The 22746-nt window shown below is 39.5% G+C and overlaps 2 protein-coding genes across 7 annotated transcripts in view; one reads left to right on the top strand and one right to left on the bottom strand.

The window, feature by feature from the left end:
• The window catches only part of MTRR (5-methyltetrahydrofolate-homocysteine methyltransferase reductase), a 33231-nt gene extending 21330 nt beyond the window's left edge, over positions 1-11901 (bottom strand). For all 3 annotated transcript variants that reach the window (XM_051609598.1, XM_051609597.1, XM_051609596.1), the window contains exons 1-6: positions 11811-11901; positions 10738-10864; positions 8074-8282; positions 5805-5958; positions 3480-3597; positions 2141-2504 (exon numbers count right to left, since the gene is read on the bottom strand). In XM_051609598.1, the coding sequence (XP_051465558.1) occupies positions 2141-2504; positions 3480-3597; positions 5805-5958; positions 8074-8217 (780 nt within the window). In that variant the 5' untranslated portion in view covers positions 8218-8282; positions 10738-10864; positions 11811-11901. The remainder of the gene's footprint in view (positions 1-2140; positions 2505-3479; positions 3598-5804; positions 5959-8073; positions 8283-10737; positions 10865-11810) is intronic.
• Positions 11902-11918: 17 nt separating this feature from the next.
• FASTKD3 (FAST kinase domains 3) lies at positions 11919-21584 on the top strand. Of its 4 annotated transcripts, none has more exons than XR_007888516.1 (7): positions 11919-12007; positions 12520-13983; positions 17129-17214; positions 17811-17973; positions 18523-18581; positions 19111-19180; positions 20445-20463. XR_007888516.1 is itself a non-coding variant. In XM_051609599.1 (7 exons), exons 2-7 carry the CDS (start codon positions 12549-12551, stop codon positions 21393-21395), a joined length of 1968 nt encoding a protein of 655 aa, XP_051465559.1. In that variant the 5' UTR covers positions 11919-12007; positions 12520-12548; the 3' UTR covers positions 21396-21584. The 4 variants fall into 4 exon arrangements, 3 of the variants coding, with proteins under 3 accessions (XP_051465559.1, XP_051465561.1, XP_051465560.1); XM_051609599.1 differs by lacking the exon at positions 18523-18581 and adding an exon at positions 21297-21584 and having other exon boundaries at positions 20445-20559; XM_051609601.1 differs by lacking the exons at positions 11919-12007; positions 18523-18581 and adding exons at positions 12153-12238; positions 21297-21584 and having other exon boundaries at positions 20445-20559.
• The last annotated feature ends 1162 nt before the right edge of the window (positions 21585-22746 follow it).

Genomic DNA, 22746 nt, shown 5'->3' on the forward strand with positions numbered 1-22746 from the left:
GAGGTGGGAGAGATACCAAACGTCCATAACAATACTCTGTCAAATGGAAAGGTATTATTCTACTGGTAACAAAATATTGGTTAATCTGAGGATTCTCTACCTAAAAAAGGAGGCAGGAGAACCTTTTAGATTTTGACATGGGAATTAACAGCTTGGGTCATATCAAGTTATTGTGCATCACCTGGACTATTAATATTTCTTTGGCATCAAGTTCAAGGCATAAGATCAAAATTTAAGCTAAAAATGTATCTAACACTTGCCACAAAGGCTGAAGATGCAGATCATTACTGCTCTGCTACTAATTAGCAGCAGTTTTTAACTCAACATGGAGACTCAACAGACCAGGACACAGATCCTATTAAGTAAATAGAGAAGCCATGTACCCAGCTTTCTTTATATGGCAGGGAGCCTCTTTTTGGCAATATCCAAACCTCAAGTTGATGCAGTTCAAAACAAGCCAACTTCAGCTCTGCTTGGCAAAAAATACCAATATGAGATACTGGAAAAGGATGTGAATTTTAAGGCCATGTTTGTTTTTACAAGTGGGACACTTGGGGCCTATGTTTTGACAACTATGTAAAAAATACTGCCGAGGGAAAAAAAACAACAACAACTTGCATTTGATTATTTCCAAGGCTCAAGACAACCATCCAGCTTTACACCCAAAAGCTGAACTATAATCTTTTATCTGACACAGAATTCCAGATTAGTAGATACAGCTTTCCAATTTGCTGTTTGAAAGCATTTTTTTTTCTATTTAGAGGAGTTAAGGCATCAATATTAGAAGTTGATCATTTATTTCAGAGATCAGCCTGAATACATGCTAAGACTAATAGAGAATGGGCTCTTTTAAGCACTGTAGCACCATTTTCAACCCAAGTATTGGTGTTCAATCAAACAGTACCTCTAAATCATAAATCTTTACCTCAGTAATTTGGATTATTTAAATCAACGACCTGAAAAAAACCTACCACAATGTGAAGTTTACAATAAAAGGAAAATGATCCAGTGTTTAAACTCATACACTCTTACATAATGGTATTAATTAGACTAAGTGATTCTCTCAGCATTAGCATTGCCACCTGCAACAGAGACAGTGACAGGGCCCTGGGGACAGCAATGGGATTTCATAGCCCTTAACAGCCTCATCAGGGATTCTACCCCCACCTCTGTTCATGGGCCTCGGAACCCCATCTCAGCTCAGCACTGGGTCTTCAGTCCCTGCCTGAGATTTTTCACAGGAGTACTGATGTGCAGCTCAGCCACAGCCATGTCTATGGCTAGCCACAGATGCTGCTGGCCTGATCCAGTTGCAAACCAACTTGCCAGCTTGGCCTCAGACCTGCCTCTTTCCCGTGCACTCTTGGGTGATCCTGGCTGCCCTCTCCTGGTTTGCATCACTTGGGTATCGGGGAGGGGCCAGCTGTGTCACCACACTCAGCTCCTAGCACTCTTGTCCCTTGAAGATCAGCCCTCACTGCCCTCTCACACAGATAACCAAAACATCTGCCCTCTGACAGACAACTAGAAAAGTTTGAGTCACACTTTCCAGCTAATTTTGAACACTAACTATGCCAACTGAAGATGATCACCAGCTCATGCTAATTCTTACACAGTAGGTCTTTGTTCAACACAGCTTCATAGGAAAAGCACACTGGCTTTCAACCTACAGTTCATCTGTTTTCAACACTAAAATTAATTATGTTTTTTAAATTACAAGTTTCTTTGTTATTAAATACGCAAGAAGATTTTAGGCAATTTTACACTCTTAAGGCATTCTGCAAGTAGTAAGAATTTTAACAGAAATTGTATAATACTCCTTTCTACAGCAAGCTGCTTTCACCATCTTAACTTAAGCCACTGAGGATTTTAGTTCTTCCATTCTTTGCACTGCAATGCCTATTCCTCTATCAAATGATTATTTAGCTAAATTATACAGCAGTGTCCAAAACACATATGGTGGTAACTACATTTGCACAATATAAATTGATCTTTCTCTTACAAGCTGAAAACCTTCTGCATTCCAGGACATAGCTCCTTGAAGTAAGTAACCACTTGCTCTTTTGAGCGGTATGTAGGATTATACTCTCATGCCCCCACCAGAGCTGGAGGCTTTCATTATTCAAAGAGAAGTCCTTACCTCACCATGGGTGTCCTGAAATTGCACCTCTAAATATTCTGGTGGCAAGGCAGGAATATTAAGAGCACACTGAGAGACAGGGGGCACAGAACGAACAAGTGAAGGTTCAGCATCTCTAGTCGAAGCCTCAAGATGGGTGTCAACCACTTTCTGAGTCAAAACATCAGAACTCCTCACTCCATCTTCTAGCTTCAAGTTCTGTACTTCTGAGCTTAAGTTTAGTTCATTTCCAATTGGCGAGGCTGCAGGGGGAGTGCCAGAAACAGCATTGCTGCTCATGTCTTCTTTTTCTTTCTGCAGTATAAATGCTTCCTTGAGGGCAAGCCACAGTCCATCAATCCAAGGATCAACCACTATTTCCAAACTGTAGAGGGGGAGAAAAAAAAACCAAATGAGAAAGAATAGTTGACTTATTGTGACTGGACTGTTAATTTACAAATAACGAAATGTATACAGAAGCTAAAAACACTATTCATTTTCCATTGTAATACATATCTGCAGCTGTTACCAAGATGACTTTTTTGCTAAAAAGAAAAGATTTTAATTTACTTATTGCTACTGTGTAAATTTATGGAGTCTAAAGTATGTAACAGCCTCACTTTTCTTCCAGTTTCTCATTTTTATTTTCTTACACTGAACTTTATGACAGGAAGTTGAACGGATGGTAGCAAAATATACAACTTTTCACTGTGCAATAGCAACATCAATGGCTTACACTAATGTTCCATTTTTATTATTTTAGAACACAATATATAAGCTTTATGGTTATGGCAATGTTTGTGTTCAATTATCTCATATCATCATGCACAGAACTGATATAATCCTGCAACTCAAAATAAATAAGCCAAGACTGCAGCCTACTGGCCAGAACGAGCAGCAAAACAAGAAGGGAGAAAGATGTTTTACAGAAGAGAGAAAAAAATCAAAAAACATTGCAGGGTTTGCCTAAAGCAGCTATACTGCAAGATGAGAGCTTGGATAAAAGTTTGATGTGAATATAGAAAAAGATTCCATTACCCAGTACCACAGATACTGGGAACTGGATTTATTTTTATTTGCTTCAGTAAACATTTTTAAACTTCTAGACTTATTCTGAATCCCTTAATTTCTAAAGCTTCTAAATACTCTCAATTTTTGCAGGCATTACAGATGTTTGCTCACACTTGAAACATGGAGTTTTACTCAATAGCAATTGAGAATGAAAGGCATTTTCAATCAGACAGGACTCGTTGCCGTGAGGTTGCCATTTAGGTTCAACTGATTTTACAGAGTTCAGAAGGTTTAGCCAAATGCACATATAATTATTGCATCTTCAAGAAGCCAAAAAATAAACTCATACCCTACACAATCATCTGCTAATCCAGTGTCATAGAAGTGCTGGGCACCAAGTTCTTGAAGTAGTCGGTCTACTGTCTTTCCACCATTACAAAAGAATGTGTACTCAGAATCTCCCAGCCCTAACGAACGCAAGGAAAGAGGAATCACATCAGTCAGTCACCCAGGCTACTGAAAGATCTGCAAAGACAACACCAAATTTTCTTTCAGGCAAACAGAATAATCTGATACAGTAACGTGTGCATTACCAGGACACTTATATGACCTTCCAAAAGAAATACTGTATTTGTCCCAAAGTAGAAGTGAAAAAGTTCCTCCCTCACAAATTTTAAGATACAGAATTTCTCTGAAAATACTCTGTTTTCTATATTTAACATTTCAGAAGAAGTTTGCTTTAGTTTGAGGCTTTTAAAAATCACTAAACCACTCTTAGAGGAAAAGCATAAGGATCCGAAATAATTTTTGAAAGGAGTGAAACATCTTTATTAGTGATCTTGGTAAGGACATAGAGTGTATTATCAGTGAGTTTGCAGATGACACCAAGCTAGGCGGGAGTGTTGATCTGCATGAGGATAGGGAAGCTCTACAGAGACACTTGGATAGATTAGATCGTTGGGCTGATGTTAATGGTTTGGGCTTCAACAAGGCCAAGTGCTGGGTCCCGCACTTGGGCCACAACAACCCCAGGCAATGCTACAGGCTTGGGGAAGTGTGGCTGGAAAGTGTCTGGCAGAAAAGGACATGGGGGTTCTGATTGACAAGCAGCTGAATATGAGCCAGCAGTGTGCCCAGGCAGCCAAGAAAGCCAATGGCATCCTGGCCTGTCTTAGAAATAGTGTGACCAGCAGAAGCAGAGAGGTGATTGTCCCCCTGTGCTCAGCACTGGTGAGGCCACACCTGGAGTATTGTGTCCAGTTTTGGGCACCTCCATTCAAGAGAGATATCGAGGTGCTGGAGCGAGTGCAGAGGAGGGCAACGAAGTTGGTGAAGAGCCTGGAGAATAATCTTATGAAGAACGCTTGAAGGAGCTGGGAATGTTTAGTTTGAGAAAAAGAAGGCTGAGGGAAGACCTCATCAGTCTCTACAGCTACCTGAAAGGACATTGTAGAGAGGTCAGTGCTGTTCTCTTCTCACAGGTAAATAACGACAGAGTAAGAGGGAATGGCTTCAAGCTGCAACAGGGAAGGTTTAGACTAGACATTATGAAAAAATTTTTCACAGAGTGGTTAGACACTGGAATAGGCTGCCCAGGGAGGTGGTTGAGTCACCATCCATGGATGTGTTTAAGGGTCATTTGGATGTGATGTTGGTGGATATGGTTTAGGGGAGAACTTTGAAGAATACGGATGATGGTTGGACTCGGTGACCCCAAGGGTCTTTTCCAACCTGAATTGTTCTATGATTCTATGAAAAACTATGCAAATTACCAAAAGACATTATCTCACCTTCAGGTTAAAATTTTTATAAATATAAACAACACAAAGGAGAGAGTATTGAGTGTAATTAAAAAACATTGGAACCTTGAAAAAAAAAAATCAAAGAGAGGAGTAATTTTAAACAATACAAAGTAAGAAATGTAGGAAATACACATAAGGAAATCTGGTCCTACACTCTCCTCTCCAAGAAACAGAAATTTCTTTCTAGATCTCATTTTCACTGCACTGGATTTTCTGTCCTTTAACAGTCACAAAGATGTTCATCTCCTTGTTATCAGTTAAAAGTTCAGTGGACTCAGAAACTGTACTTATGGAGGACCTGAGATCTTAAGAGATCAACTAAACCACTGACCTCAACAAACTGACCTTACCATCAGCTCAAGATGTATCAGATGCATTTTGACAAATCTGTTTTGCATACCGATCTGTAACCTGAAGTTACATTCCTTCGTTTGACAAGTATGACATGCAAAATTTGGAAAGTTATTGCAAATTTAAAGGAATGGGATGATCTTAAAACCTTATTTTTAAGAACATTTTATACTGCCTTTCCCTTGTATAGAAAAATGCCCAATTACTTGCAAAGTCAAGTAAACTCATCTAGTTCACAGAGACTTGACACGAATAATTACATATAGCTTATATATTTTGTTTATATAAAGAAAACTAAACTGTAAAAACATTCAATTGGTAGCTTACATTCAGAACATTCTGTGACACTTCTCCTCTATTCCTCATAGATGACATCACAAAAAAGGCTGTTCATGTTATAAAAACGTTTTATAAGCACTGAAAAAACAACCAACCAACCTATTCACAAGTAAAAATAAATAAACAAATAAATTATTCACTGACAGAAAAGTGCTGCAATGATATATGAAACACTAAATTACCAAGCAATGCATACTGGAGATGTGCAAAATGATCAGGTGGCAAGGTCACGTCTTGAATTTTCTTTACAAACTTGCGGGCAGTGTCCGGTGGGTCTCCAGTACCGGTAGTAGAAATAACAATAACTACAGGATCCTTTTCTGTTTCCAGGTTATACTACAAGTAATAGAACAAGTAAGTTACAAGGTGTCATTTGATACCTATTTCTAGCCTTAGATATTATTTTCTGCTCTTCCTTTTCCCAAAGGCACACAGAAAAACATGTAATTTAATCTCACCTGTATTAAACTACAGAAAATTTTCTTCCTGTAAACTTAGTGCTACACCTTCGTCCCATTCTTTCTCTTTCCTTCAAAAGAACTCCTCAGCTGAGGACAGCAATGCCACACAACTGCAGTGGGCAGCCTGCTCAAGCAGTGAATGATTGCTGAAGAAAAGGGACGCTATCAGACACCCAGACATGTCTTACCCAGCATAACATATACCACAGCAAATGTGCTTATTCAGATAACTCACTCAAGGCTAACTACACAGACTGTGATCCAAGATGATCTCCATTTGACCTGTTTTACTGTTCCTAACTCACTTCCATGTAATTTTAGTCTTTCATCAAACATAAAAAGCAATCATAGTAACCATCCAAAGACTTACGACCTTTTCTCACCTACAAATGTGTAGGTGAGAGATACTACTTGGAAACAGCCAGCGTTTCCGAGACTTAAGCAGGATCTGACCATTCATTTTTGTATGGCAACAGGATCCCATTATGACTATTGACCCTGTAGCTACCTACTACATCCCTAGATCTTCACAGCAATTCCTTTAAGTGATGACAAAGTCTGAAAAATACCCAACAGCCCCCACATAAAGATGGGCCTGCTACCTGACAAATATGGACAAAAGAGAAACCACTTACTTCCTCACTTAAGGCATGCACAAACACCTCTCTGCACTGTGCGTGTTGTGGAATACACTCTCAGATCTAACATGCCCAAGGGGCCTTCATAAGAGGTCCCATCAAATTCAAGCAAGTTCTTGCTCCAGTACATTATGCCTTCCCCTCCCCAACTACACTTAAGCTTCTAGAAGTTCTCTTTGTTAACAGCAAAGGGTGAGGAAAAACTTAATTGATGAAATCTTCAAAGCTGCAGAAATTACTTTTTCCCTCAATGTTCAATTCTCAGATTTATACATCTTTCTACCTCATCAATAACTCGCAGCTCTAAGCTGTCTTTCCAAATTTGACAAAATAGGTTTATTCAAGTGGGAGGTCAATGACAGGGCTAGAAATAATCTGCCTACTGCCTTCCTGAAACTAATCTCCAAACCTGTCAAATGCAGAAGAAATAAAATGGAAGAATATAAGGAGAATCTTCATGTTCCCTGCTGGCTGCATAAACGTCTCTTCATAAATCTTTGCCACATACTCAGTGAACATTAATTCAAAAGATGTCCCGCTACTCAACATGCAGTGTATCCCCAAGAAAGCTAAAAAGGAACTAAATTCTTTCTATAAACTTCTCATATTTTCAAGTGCCTGAAAAAAACTTTTAGGTGTTATTTTCTGTGTTCTTTGTTTGGTCAGGTTTTTCAAAATCTTTTTGAGGACATACAGCTGAAAGTACTTTGTGAAAAAAATCACGGTCCATATTACTTTTTTGTTACAGACTGACATTAACAATTTTCAGATCCTTAACTTTGGATAACAACAAATGATAAAAAGCTACTTCTCTGCTGCAGCCAAGCTTTTTATTTCATTCTACAATGTATCTTGAGTGTATCCAGTGTGAACTGGAGCAAGTGCATATGATATGCAACTCTAAAGGACCCCACTAAAGCTCAGGGTCACATTGTAGTTCACAGTTAATAGAACACAGGACCTCAATGCAACACAAAAACAACAGAAAAAAAGGGCATAAATTTTAACAACAGGAGAGCCAATTAGTAAATACAGAATTCATTCACTACTGCATTCATAAATCATTTTCAAGAAGTCACTGCACTGTTGTTAGAAGAGTGATCAAAGATATATTAATTTTCTGTTTCAATAAGAAAAATCGTAAGAAAGATGCACCTTTGGCGCAAGGCTATTAAGCATTTGTGTTAGTCCAAATTATTGATTCATAAGAAATTAAAATTTAAAACTAGACATTACATTTTAGATGGGCTCATGTGTTCAGCCTTCACAATTACAAACAGCCACCACTCAAGCACATGAAGAAAAATGCAGCTATTAAATACCCATTTTTGTAACAGGATGGAGTATCTCACCTTGTCCATTTCACTCATACAGTGCATATCAGCTTCAAGTCCATGGGCACCTGCTTGCTGCCATATCTCCTCAGCTATGGCTTTTGCCTGCCCCTTTTGTGTTGCATAGAGGAGCAAAAATCTCCTTTTTAAATCACAGCACATTTTCCAAAACAGAGTTTTTCTTTTTTTTTTCTTTTTCTTTTTCTTTTTTTTTTTTTGTAAAGACACTGCAGGGGAAAAAAGGAACAAAAAAGTAAAATTTCCAGCATGCATAATACCAAGATTTTACTTTGATTATTAGATTAAAAAGAGATATTTTAAAAGGGTAGCAGTACTGCTATTTAACTGAGAAATGAGGCAACTACTCTGAAGAGAGGCCATTACTCACAAGCTCTGTAGGCCAGGTTGCAAAGGACTTATTGGTCGTATATGCTGTACTGCCTTGATGTTGCACTAATACCCCAATCTGCCCAGTATTAAGAATCTAGTTTGTAAACAATACAATAAAGAAATAGTTTCATGAAAATAAATACTATTTTTATGACGCAAGTTATATTTTCCACTTTAAGTCAGTGACTGCTTTGATCACTTTTCTGAGATATATTTGAAGGTAAACCAAAACAAAACATGGACCTAGTGAAGTCAAACTATGGTGCCTGAGAAAAAAAAAATATATTAAAATTCTTAGTTTCTTTTCTGAAATCAGTATTTTTTTGCCTGAATGCCTTTAAGCTTTACTGTCTACTACGTCAATATTTTAGAACACAAACATTGTTCTTCACTTTGTATTTCCAAAAGAAGCTTCTTGCAAAGTGCAACAACTGAACTGACTGTTTGGGTTACTTCTCCTAAAAAGAGGAAAACATCTTAGAGAAATCTTCTGTAGTGTAAAATGCCACTCCCTCACAAAGTCTTGCAAGCAGCAGGATGAATGAGAGGCATATCCTTATCCATTCATCTGTCCCATGGAAGTTGGAATGTGAGAAGTTTTATTTCATTATTTTGACACAGACAGAACACAACAGATTTAAGAAAAATTTCCAGAAGCAGTGAGAGAGATAAGCAGAATGTCTCCTGTGTGTATATTACAAATTAACCTTCTGACAATATTTTGTCACTGCTAGGGAGCTGCAGTAGAACTGAAACACCTATAATTAAAACTCAGTAATTTTCAGTTCCCAACTTGAACTTCTTTTCATGTGCCCAGGCCCAGTTTGCTGTACTTCACCACTTTCTCCCACACAGATTCAACACCACAAAGCATTCAGTGTACTAGCCACACACACTGATTTATAGAAACCTGTGCCTAAGTCATTTGAGGCTTATCTTTTTGCTGTTTCTCTTCAGGGAAAGCAAGCATAACTCAACTGCACTTTAAATTAATCACACTGTATTACCTAAAAATATTCTCAATTGCCTTAACAATCATTTAAAATAAATGCATTTAAATCACTGGCTTCATGTGCATACACAGATGAAGATGTATACACCAAAACAATCTACAAAATTATTTTTTATCTGCTTTTTCCAAAAGAAATACTGAGAAATTTGAAAACACACACATTATTATGATTGATATGAAATACAGTTGAAAAACTCTCAGATCTCTGTAGTAATACAGATTCACCCCAGTCACATGCCATGTTTTCACTTGAATTATTCTCTTGTCAGCAGGTGGTAAGGCCTGATTATAAATGGAGAAAAAGAATAAAGATGTCGTAAAGTTTAATTACTAGTGTCTTTCTGATACTTCAGAAAGGGAGAAAGACAGTAACTTTTCACCTGGGACCACACATAGCACAGAAGCCTTCTATATACAAAGAGTTGAGGGGCAAATGGACATTATAACCAGGGGATTACCAACAGATTTCAAACAAAAGTTTGAGAAGATATGTGAGAGAAGCAGAAAAATTTTCAATAGTCGAGGGAGAAGAGAGGGCAACAGAAAGAATCGTAGTCACAATGTGGTTTGACATGGCCAGATGTTGCCCAAATAGCACCATGACCTCTGTCTAGGCCAGCAAGGGCAGCCTCCCTGTAAGAAACTTTGAGCTGCTTCTACTCCAGCTAGTACAGAAACAATAAAGATTGCAAAAACTAGCTCCCCATATTTGTGGCATGTATGTGAACTTGTAGGGAGCTTTCTCACTGGTTTGTGGACTAGTAAGATTGCATAGAGACACAAAAGTTAGAGTGACGACATCTCCTACAGAAGTTGTGTGTAAACAAGGGAATTCACAGGGCCAGAAGAGGGGATTGTGCTTGAGACACACACCTCCTGAGAGGGGGAACTGTGTGTGTATGTAACAGGCTGAATGTGTCCTGGTGGGAAGGGGGGAGGCCGCAATTAGACAATTCCTTGGAATTAGACACAGAAGGCTGTTTAAATATTTGTAGGCATTTAACAACGTTCTTTAAGTGCCTAGCGTTTCATCTGTTCTTTTGTTGCTATTCATCTTGAATAGATAGTTCAATTAACTGATTAAACAGTAGTTTAACTAGCTGACATTTAATTATGCATTTATGATCAATAAACTCCTTTGATCCTGATTCGATCTAAACTACACAATTGAGGAGTTTCTCCCTGTGAGAGCACCCTCTCCCTGTCATCAACCAGAACAGCTTCATGCACAAACTGATCAAGTAATGCCTGCTAACAAAAGGAAAATTAGTCATGCCTACCTGCAGATGTACACAATCAAAAACGAGGAACAGACCTTCACTCAGATGAACATATTGCCTGCCTTGTTCTTGCTTTGTTGCACTATACACTTGTTATGCCACTTCCACTTACATGATACCAGTTCAACTGAAATAAAGAGGAGGAAAAATGGTAATTCTTGACTATCAAGCTTTCCAGATAATCCCTCTGACCACACCAGCAGCTTTTAACATGTTGATTTGTTGCTAGCTGCACATCAAAAAACAACACAAAGCTGGAAAAAAATCCCAGGATATCCTCGCTCAAACGAGTGCTAAACACAGAAATAAGGATGAAAATCCAAATTATAGCTGATTTGACTGAGTACTCAAAAAAAGTCAGAAAACTAACAGTCCACAAAAGATTAACAAGGAGTGCACTGGCTCTATACATCAACACACTGCAGGAGCAAACAAGCATCTATGGATGACAAGCACATGGTTTCACTGAACCAGACGCGTGCTGGCCTTCGTAATTAACTCTAAGGCCGGATTTCCCACTTCATGTACCTGGTCTGTCAAAAATGGCAATGGCCCTGGAGAGGACAAAAAACACAAGAAACTTCTGCAGTAGCTTTACAAGTAGCTTTACTTCTGTGTGGCTTTAGACCGTGTTGTGCGATCGTGCCTCCAAAGCCACGCAGCCATTCCCCCGTCACTTCTTTCAAGTCACTGGTTTGCTCCGGATTACTTTAGGACCAAGATAAATATAAAAACCATACAAACTTCAACGCCAGCAGCGGGACCCCCGCATGTGAAACCTTTCTCAGCCCGGGGTTGACCTTCCACCCCTTCCACCTTCCCCCCCAAAAAACGTGGCTGGACCGAGCGACAGCCCGCTGGGAAGGCGGAGAGCTGACGCTGAGGAAGGACGGTGGTTTTAGGGAGCTAAAGCCCGGCCCACACGAGAGGCTGGAACGCCGCAGCGGCAACCGACTCCTCCTGGAGACCCGGCGCCGTGGGGCCAAGCCAGGCCGGGCCGGGCCGGGCCGGGCCGGGCCGCCCCTCGCCTCCCCCCGGCCCCCGAGCGCCCGCCCGCCCGCCACGCCGCTAACCTGCGGCCGGTGGGGCTGCTTTCGCGGAAGGAAAACTTGATCCACAGGCGCAGAGGGACAAACCGGCCCGCCGAGGCAGAGCCTCCCCGCCAGCCCGCGCCTCCGGCCGCAGGCGGCCCGGCCCCCGCTACGGGAACCGCGGGTGAAGGCGGCGGAAGTTCCCGGCGGCCCCCGCGCTGCCCGCCCCGGCGGGGGAGGTGAGGGGCCCGGCGCTGCGGCCGGTCGTGCGGCCGCACCGGAGCGGGGCGACGGGGAGGAGGGCGGAGGGCTGGGAGCGCAGCCCGGCAGGCGGCAGTGGGCGCAGGGCTGGGAGGGACGCGCCGTGGGGTGGGGCGGGGAGGTCCCGCCGGTGCCGCGCAGCCCTCGTCAGGCTCGCCCCTCGCCCCCCTTGGCCCCACGGCAGCCGGGAGTCTGCGCGGTGCCCCCGGGTAAAGGGAAAAGCGCCCTTGTGCGGCTCTTGCTTCTTGTCCCCCTTCCCTCCGCCCAGCCCCCCGCCCTCCGCAGTGCCCTCGGCAGGCGCGGGGCAGGGCCGCAGCCTGTCACGCAGGTCTCGCTGCTCTCCGCAGCTGCCTCTTCACCAGCCTCGGGCGGGTGGCTGTGGCCGAAGGTTCATCCCAGCGGTGCCCAGCCGCCAGCAGTTTTCCTTGCTGCGTTTGAATGACACGGTGTTTTCCAAGCTATGTATTTATCTGTATTTTTCTTCCTCTAGGTATCATTTGAGAACCCAGTGGCTCCAATATGGCTTTGATTAGCCGAAAAAGTTTCCAGTTTTACTCATCCAGCACACCAGCAAGCAGGTCCATTTTGATGACCCTGAGCAAGAGGCTGAGCTTTCTCAGTGGGCAACGAAAGCCCCAGAACTGTAGCTCTGTAGCCATGAGGATGCTATGTTTCAAAGATAAATCTCAGTATATGTTTCGTAGAAAAAAACACGTACAACTGCAGATACAGTCTCTTTCTGTTAATGAAACTGTGCATCTTCGTGGGGATACCGGGAGCAGTCCTAAATCTGCTAATGAGTGGATGGATGAACAACTGTTTTTCAAGAAACTGAACAGCCTTTGTACATCAAAAGATATTTTTTACTTTCTTACCTCTGTGGAAGTCATGTCTGATACTATGGCATCAGGAGCCCTGCAGAGGATTTCTGAAGTTGAGGTGGATGACAGTGGTCTGAAAAACCCAGAAGAAGTGTTGGAGAATGATGTTTTCAGGGCATTATGCTTCCAGTTTGAATTTGAGTGCTCAAAACTGTCAAACACTGGGCTGCTGAATGCACTGCAAGCTTTAATAAAGCTACGTATAGACCCGCAGAGTACACTGATAACAAGCTTGCTTTCAGAGGGTGAGGAACGTCTTGGTAAAGGGCAGTTGACTGTTAAAAATCTGTGTGCGCTCGGTGGGAGTTTGCTTGAGTTGGAAGGCCCAAGCTGTGCAAAGCTGCAACAAATTGTGAGTCACATGCAAGAAAGAGACATTGAGAAGTGGAGTCCTAGGGAAATGGTGATGGTTTATCAGATGCTGCAGGTATCTGTCAGAGAAGGTGAACACTACCAAGACTTGCTAAAGAAGCTAAACAGTGTCACTTTAACCATAGTTCCCCAGCTATGTCCAAAGTTCGTAAGCATAATACTGAATGCACTGGTTGTTCTTCATCAGACTCAGGCAGTTCCCTTAATCACAGCACTGTGTAAACATTCTGTGAAGCATATTCCATATTTTACAGATGATGAACTGGTTAATGTACTGGAAGCCTTCCTATACTTTGGACATCATGAACAAATTTTTACAGAGGCACTGGAAACACATGTTCCCAAGTCCATCTTTACCATGCATCCTCAAACAGTCTGCAAAGTCATGCGGTATTGCTGCCAGAAGATGATCCTTTCTAAGCCCATTTTCGATGCAGTGGCAGAAGGTTTGATTTCAGATGCTGACAGATTTACCACTGACCAGATTGCTGAGTGTATTATACCATTTGGGATTCTTCATTATCTCCCTCCAAGTGCTTCATCCTTGTTCAGGAAGCTTGAAACCATACTGTATACTCACTTGAGTCACTTTCAGCCTCACACCTTGCTGAGCCTGCTGCACTCATGTGTCCTTATTCAACGTTATCCAGTAAATTTTCTGCCAAAAATATTTAGTCCTTATTTTCTGCAAAAGCTTCAAGGTAAGGAGCAGTGTTTCTCTTGCTATGTTCTGCATTTCATTCTATTAGGTGGTATGTCTCTTGTCACGAACCCATTTGTTAGCAATTATATCTGCCAAATCAACAGTGACCTAGAGAATGATGATGAAGAGGCCAAAGATAGTTGCTTCCTTGTCACAGTTGCAGTTGTCTTTCAGTTTATATCATTTAGAGGAGTTTGAAAATTGCCCTGTAAAATCTTAAACAGAGATTTGAAATCTCTTCAAAATTTTCTTTCAGTTAATCCTTCTGCTTTTCTAAAAAATCCTGATCCATGTTTTCGCCATGTTTGTCCTTTGTCTCTTTTTAGATGCTGAATTATTCTGTGGGGAAAATGTGGTACTTTTAAGTCTGTCTGTTTACACATTTTGCCTATGGAGTGACCTATGTGAATACTCACAGTGCAGTAAGACAATGTTACTGTGAGACTGGTCATGCTAGGAAGGCTATTGAAACTAGTTATTCTGGCAACAGCAAGCCTGAGACCAAAAGTCTTAGATTTTTTAATGACACTGATACTTGGAATGAGGAGTGAGTGATGTAAAATGTAATTTCATGATTCTGGATTAATTTTCCTTTAAAGTATTGCATTGTAAAGACTGCCACATGCGAGAAATGGGATGAAGGTGGAACACTGGATAGTGAGTCCTGAGTCTAGACTTTTATACTAGATGTAGCCCCCCATTTGATTTGTGGCTTTGGGCAAATCACTTTTCTGTATCTTTTTCTTCCCCCACAATCGTTTGCTTTGGTTGCTTGGATCTTACACTCCTTAGGGTTGGGACTGGTTCTCAGGCATTCAAAAACAATAGAAATACTAGTAGTACTGATTGTGAAGCTAAAACAGTTACCTTCTGCTTGGGCACCGCTGGTTAGATTTAAGATTCCGCTACCTGTCTTTTTAAGGTTAAGTCCTCTGTGACATTGCATCATCTAGATTATTTCTAGATATCTTCCTAAGCATCCAAACCACTCTCTCTCTGGGGCTCTAAGGGCAAGCTGCACTATCACGGTTGTCAGAAAACCTGTTCATAGCCTTTAAAATTGGGACCAAATTACAGTATGCAAGAAAAGTTTGAATAACTGTTCCACAGCTTGCTTACAGTTGTGTTACTAGCAAGCTCACCTATTACTACAGAAACAATTAATTGTTATATTTTTTAAAAGAGCCTAAAAATCTTTATAAACTTTGGTAAGTATTAGTACAAATTCTAGATAGAAGTGAGGTAGTGTCACATTGCAACAGAAAGCTTATAGATAAGAATGTGCTAAATTATATATGTTTATATATGTTTTTTACATATGTTTTTCAAATAATGTTTTACCTTATGATTCAAATAGCACGTAAGTGATTTTAGCACCTAATTCCTTACCTTCTGCCAGCCTGCATCATGTCCAGCTTTTCAGGTGGGGTAAGGTAAAACCGAGGATGGGCTTGAGCTGTCATCTCTACTCCTCTGTTCTTTCACTATAAGGATGATTGTATTGTATTCTTGCTTCCAAGTAGGTTGTATTTCTCTTTCATATTGTGTTACGATCAGCTTGTGAAAGCTGAAAATGGATAAAGCTGAAAAAAATAATTTGCAGTGAATAATTGTTGGCTTGATTAAAACAGAAGTGAGATCTAAACCAGTAAAATATAATGGCATCATAAATGTGAGCAGTTAAGGATAGGCTAGTATGGGATTTTTTTAATTATGTAGGTAAAAATGTAAATTGAATTCTAAGGCTCACATATGTTTAAACAAGGCATAAAGATTGGTTCTTCATTTGTTTTTTAAATTACTTTTACTCTGGAATCTGATGCAGTTATGTGATGCTTCTTTTCATTGGCATCCTGTCTGCCAACTACACTCCTGTGGTGGAGGCTTACTGTGCCCATCTTTGTTCTATGCCCTGAGCTCCTTTCCTTTCCACCTGTGAGTGAGCACTACAGCCCCGTCCTTGGCTCTACGTCTTACCATACTGAGGAAAACATTATGAAATTTAAAAACCTACCCCGTGGTTTATCCCATCTTGCTTAAGAGATCTCAGAATCTGCTCATTTGCTGCTTTCAAGACTCTCTTGTCTACAAGGGCTGCCTTCACCTGCTTTTTTTCCTCAATCTAGTAAGCTTTTATAACATCTCCTGTGTTACAGCCTGTCCTTGGCTCTATTACATAATCCAACGGTTTTGGACACAAACCTATTACGGATAACACAGTTGTAAGCTGTAAGTATTTCTGTGTCAGATAGTAGAGCATATTTAGCAGCATTATAGGAATATGTAAACTATGCCAGAAAGATCAGTGACATTTCCAGATCTCAGCTAAGATTAGTCTGTTAATAAAACTCTATAGAAGATCAAGTTTTCAAGTTCTTAGAAACTGTTGTCACCCACTTTTTAGCTGCTCAACACAAAATACCTGAAGAGGTTGATTGTTAGGAAGCAGACGTTCCTCATGTCCTAAAAAACACAGCTGATACTTTGAAAATGAGAAGCCTCATAGTACCAGTTACTTTGAATATGTTCTTTTAAATCAATAAAGATATTCCACTACAGTGATCAAAAGTTCAGAACAGGAATTTAAGAAGTGACCTGCATTATTAGTGTCGTCTTCTACATAAGGTTTTTACTATTCTATAATAGTACTTTACACATAACATGAAACATGCTTCAAGTAAATACTTGCAGACAAATTTCCAGAAGTAATTCAGTATTATGCACTACTTCCAGATAAACAGCTGATTGAAACAATGAGGTTCTAGGATTATAACTTGGAGAGAAGGGGTTGTAGGAAGAGAAGAAAATGGGCTGTTTCTCCAAAACCTAAACTCAAACTTAATCCTCCCTATAGAATGTTATGCACCTCTCAGATACTCAATTTTTTGGTCAGAAAATATGACAGTCTTAAGATCTTGCTAGCTGTATTATATTGATGTTTTTATAAATTATTTCCTCAGTTTTCTAACTATGTAATTTCACAACAGATCTTTCTGTTAATTCAGAGAATGATCAAGAATGACAATGACCAATAAGCTTTTCTGCATGTTAAACTGAATAGTTTTTCCTAACTTCTGCATGATGGTTTGTATAAAGATACTTTGTTGAAGGTACACCTGAAAACCTGAATATTTTTGTTTCAGCTCAGCCACCTGGTATGGACAGAATTGTTACCTCCCAGCTAACCCAGCTATTTCTGAGTATTACCCTGGAGTGCCCATTTTATGAGGTATGGTACATATGGAACCAGAACTGATGTTACAAAGAGGTATAGGGTCACTGGGACCGTGTTGATAATTAGTAGAGAACTGTCTTCCCCATAAAAACATTGGAATTGGATGAAATAGCTTTTTTCCTTTATGAAAATATGAAACATTTCTACCTGTTTGGTTGACCTGATGTATTTGTTGTTGTTCGTTGGACAGAACAGAATAGCTGTAAGTTAGAGTGCTTTTTGAGTATTTCCAAGTGCTTTTCCAGCAGCTGTTCCTTTTTTATGTTTGGCTTGTGATGTCTTGGAACACAAAAGGTATTGGGGACTTTGATGTTCGCTTGACTGTAGAGGAATGGAAACAGTTGTGCATTTCTAATGAGCATTATATTCAGCTTGATAGCATGGATGCTTGCTGAGGATATTCTGGTGGATGTTTTTTTTTGTTTTGGTTTGGGTTTTTTTTAAGTTTCTCACCCCTTAGACTGCAAGACTTGCAATAGACATAATTTTGAAATGCACATAATAAATTTTGCTATATTAATATGAGATAATTGCAAAAAATGTTATCTCCCTTTTTCTTTTCTTTGATTTAATTTTATGACATTATGTAGGGTCCCAAACTCCTTCCAAAGTATCGAGTAAAGACATTTGTCACACGTCACAGTTCTGAAGATGTTCATCTCCTCAAAAGGGTGAAGACTGGATTACTTTATTTACTGAAAAAAAGAATATATTTTGCATCAGAGGTATCAACACCCTATTTCTATACAGTTGGTAAGTAACATTTCTTTAGATAATAATAAAATGAGTACTTACGCTGTCAAAATTTTAGGCTCAGTTATTTTCCAGAAATAAAAATTATTTTATTCCTCCTGTGTGCATTTTAACATGTGCAAATATGGAAAGAACTCTGTAGAAGGTCTGAAGTCAGGAAACATTATGGGACCTTTGAGTAAATGCATTTTTAAAGTGAGAAAGAAGAACAGGGAGAGAAAATAACTACATTAATACTTGGAATTTATACAACCAGTCTGCACTGAAAATAGCTGCTCACTCTTGCATTCTGTTATTTTTACTATTGGCTCCACTTTTACTTACCCTGTAAACAATTTGTATAATGTAAAGCAAAATGAGGCAATGCCCCTTGCCTGACCTCTCTGCTTTGATGCTGAGTAGAGAACTGGAGATCTGGAAGGTTGTCAGCCTCAGCCCTGCTCAGCAGGGCTTCTCTCACCTTAGCAAGAAATATCAACTACCTGTAGTCAGTGGGGGTTTGTGGACTGAAAGAGAGCAGTGACCAAAACAGAGTGTTTCATGCACCAGGAAAGGAAACTGAGAGAAGGTTGTGATGAAGAAAGATGTGTGCCCAGAAGAGGTGGATGGTAAGTAAGGTGTTGAGGGGAGGGTCTCTTGGATCCTATTGACATCATAGAGATGAGGACAAAAAATGTAGAATTACTCTGCATTTCAGTTTACACATGGGGTTGAAGATGGCAGGGTGTAGGTCCCAAGCTCTGTTTGCAGATTGACATAATCTGTAAAATTAGAGATTTAGTAAGAAAAATAAAATGGGTAGGGAGACGGAAGGGAGAAAGAGCCTCTCTCTGTAAAGCCCTTGAAATTCCAGAGTCCCTAGCCAAAGTGCCATTTAGCTACATTATGGTTTTTAGTGGACTTGGAATTCTACTTTGCTGTTACTGTTATGAAAGGCTAAAGTGTTACTAATTTTCACTCATTTGTGTTAAATGGTCAATACACATCTTTTGCAAGACTCTGTGATTCAGAAGAAAGTATTGCAATAGTAGTTTAGCTCTTTTATAAAACAATGAACTGTAAGAGGATGAGGATTACAGCAAACAGTTTGTTATAGAAAAATAGTTTTGATGTAATTTCTCTTTTCATCTATACTAGATATTGAGATTAAATTAGATGAAGAAGGTTTTGTATTGCCTGCTGCCCAATGTGAAGAGGTTCACAGACGGTAAGAGAATAAAAGAAACCACCAATAAAACATAGACAGTAACAAAGAGCATCCAGGAGGAAACCCCAGTAAAATTTAAGCTAATTGGAGTTTTGCTGTTGACCTCAACACAGCTAAAGTTTCACATTGAAACCCCTGGAAAAAGGACAAAGTTGGCAAAATTAACAATCTGTACTTTTTCCTCATTACTCTACTTTCCAATTTTACAGTTTCAGACCATTAGTCTCATTACCCAGTGATAGTCAGGATCAAAGTGATCCTGATTTGGATTACAGTAAAATTTTTCAATCTTCTGTAATTCAGTTTCAAATTAAAACCAAATTAATTCTAATTGAGTATGCCTGCATAGATTTAACACAGTTTAAGCCAGTTTGAGTTCACAAATGTACTTCTGGAAGGAATCCTGTGTGGATATGAGGATATTTGCTATAGTTGCTGTTTTTACTGAAAATGCATCGGTGTTTAATGTTAAACAAACATTATTTTGAGAAACCTTGGATACCAAGTTAAGAAACCTGCTGGTTGGTGTTTGTAACTGCACTTCTGTGGGTAAAGCAAAAGTCTTTGAAAAGGTTATGTTTTCTCCAGCTTAACCTTCACAAGTCTCACAGAGTAATATATGTTCTGTCAAAAATCCCATCCTTAAATGTTTAAGAATGGGCTTTGATTTTTTTTTTTAAAAACTATAGCTTTTGTGTGTAAATGAGGTCACAATACACTTAACCTTCTGAAAATGTAAGGAACTTTTTGACAGTGGATATGGAAATTTGATTTAAGTGTGGCATTTATCACCATATAGAAAAAATATAATCTGGATGCTGCCAACCATACATGCAGCTTTAACTTACACAGATTGAGCTTAAATGTAACTTTAACAGGTTTAACAGTTGCACTACTAAGTTGAATAAATTTAGCTGCTGTTTTCAAGTTGAGACAAGTATTTAGTATGTTTTTCCTTGTAGAATAATTCAAACAGCTTAGCAGTAGTAGCATTAAAAATATCAAAGTCTTATTAACTTGTCTGGTAATTTTTTTTCAGAGCATAAAAATAAGATTTTCAGGTTAGCTTTACTAAGCTTCAGGCTTTCATCCTCCCACCCTTAAGTTGAGTAATTTAAATTGTCCTGAATCAAGTAACTCTCATCCTACAGTGTCTAATTCTAGGAGGTATTAGGGAGTAAGAGGGGAGTTCCTGGGAACTGCTGTAGTTGTGGTGACTAAAGTAACTGATTCTTTTCAAAACAACACTTGTGCTTGATTTTAGGATTGCCCTCTGCGTCGATGGTCAAAATAGATTTTGTGTTAATAGCCACAATCTGTTGGGAGAAGAAGCCATCAAACAGAGACATCTTCAGTTACTTGGTTATGAAGTTGTACAGGTAAAGTCCAAAGACAGTGGTTTGTTGTTACTCTAACAAAAGAAGTGGAAAATTATTATTTTATAATGCTTAAAACTATAGTGGCAGTTAATTCCCAGGGCAGGTGTAATCTTGTCCTTTCTACATTATGTTCTCTCTGCCTAGCTTTTCCCTTTTTGAAGGTGTTACAGAAATGCTTTTTCCTTCCTTGGATCAACTAGTGTTTTCTGCCAAATAGTGACTACTTGACAGACTACTTCTCTGTTGTGAAAATGTTGGCTAAGCGTTCAACAGAATTGGGATTTTTATTTAAATACTTTTTTAAAAAGCTCAGACTTTGGAATTCAAGAAGAGGTGTTAAAAAAGGAGCTGCTTTGTATTTTAAACAATATTTTAACAACAGAGTATATCCTTTATTTTGCCTGTTGAATTAATAGGGGTATTTTTATCTTTAAAAATACTTTGGACCAAAACAGTAACTTCAGATTTTTGAGATAATCTTTTCCATTCTTAATCACTTATCACATAAGCCTAAATCTGTTCTATTTAACTTAGTTTACTCTGTCATTAATATCCATCTTTGTTTTACAGTAATCTCTATTCAGATGATTTATGGATCAATAATATGTTTAGGATTAAATGTTTAATTTTAAAACAGACAAATCTTTGTGTAGTTTTACATCTGCTTAATGAGCATCAATTTTATCCAGTAGTTTATTGAAAAGTATTTCCAGCAATCATTTTTGTTTTGTTTCCAGATTCCATTTTTTGAGATAGAGAACCTACAAAACAGCACAAAGATGGCAGAATATCTACACAAAAAAATCTTTCCTCATACGTATGGACTTGGCTGCTGACACTGGCGAATAATATTAAATCACAGGTTGACCTCCTGTACTATAAAGTGTAAATATTGTGCATGGAAGAACAATTCTATTTTTTAAATAGCTCCACCTAAGACTATTTGGGCTTCTGAATGTGAGACCTTCCAATATTTGGAACAACTCACTTGTAAAGAGTAATAAAGAGCCATATATTTTATTAAATTTTGTGTATTTATTGTAAGTTAACAGATGTCAGTGCCAGACAGTCAGTGCTGTGTTTCTTTGTATTTTCACTGGTTTCACTCATTACTACAAATGGACAGATATGACTATGCAAGGTACTGGCTGGTGCTGAAAGCACAGGAATGTGCCATGCTGCCTACCAATCAGGGCTTTTCTTGATAGTATAAAAAGAAATTGTGTTATTTACTCCTAGCTGTTTGTGTGATTTCCCAAGTGGTTCATAAAAGTAAAATGTGTAGTGGTTGCACAACCAGTATTGGCTTGTTGCTTATTCTGCAGAGCTGTAGAGGGCTGTTCCCTAAATAGCAATACCTTACAGAGTGTTTTTATTAAAAAAGATTTGGTTCACTACGTAAAAGAACAGCTGCCACAGGGTAGTGGACTTGCACAGTGGTCTCTGTGGGAGCCACCCTTTCTTCTAGGTATGTAATATTTGTAGTTTTGGTTTTGGTGGCAGTTTTAGCTAAACTGGCTAACTGGGGTCATCTAAGTGCTCCAGAGTTCCTTTAGTTCCTTTAGTTCACAGCCTGCCGTGTGAGCTTGAACTGAAACTCATTATGCTCTGAAGCTCAGAGAAGCTATGTCCTAGGCAGGCCTTTTTTACAGGTGATTATGAATCTGGCAGAAGGGTGGAACTGAGAACTGGAACCAGTAAACACTTCAGCGGGAACAAGTGTGCCCTTGGATCAGTTCAGCTTTACAGATAGATGAAGTAAAAAATGGTACTTCCATTTAGTGGTCAGGGCAAACCAAAACCCAGAGAACCAAATTGCTCTCTGTTATTCCACTTCATCCCCCCAGGAGAAGACAAAAGGACAACAAGGAAGAGAGACTTCAAATGTAATAGAACAGGGAAGGGACAGTAATGTGGGATAATAATGAAAACACACAAATACATACAAAACCCTTTCCAGTAGTTGCTGATAGAAGTGTTTGTAAGTGTCTGTCAGTCCCTCACAGCAGAGCTGACTCAGAAGGGTCCAGGGCTCTTCCCATCAACTGATGGATTTGGATCCTGCAGAACATGTGGTGAGCTGAAGATGGAAGAGCAAGAGCATCTCTGCAAGATGTCTGCTGGAAGCAGGAAGGATGAAGGGACAGACTTTGCTGTCCTTGCTTTTATGGTAAGAAATAGGAGGAA

This window comes from Apus apus, chromosome 2, assembly GCF_020740795.1.
Source record: "Apus apus isolate bApuApu2 chromosome 2, bApuApu2.pri.cur, whole genome shotgun sequence".
In the NCBI taxonomy this organism is placed as follows: domain Eukaryota; kingdom Metazoa; phylum Chordata; class Aves; order Apodiformes; family Apodidae; genus Apus; species Apus apus.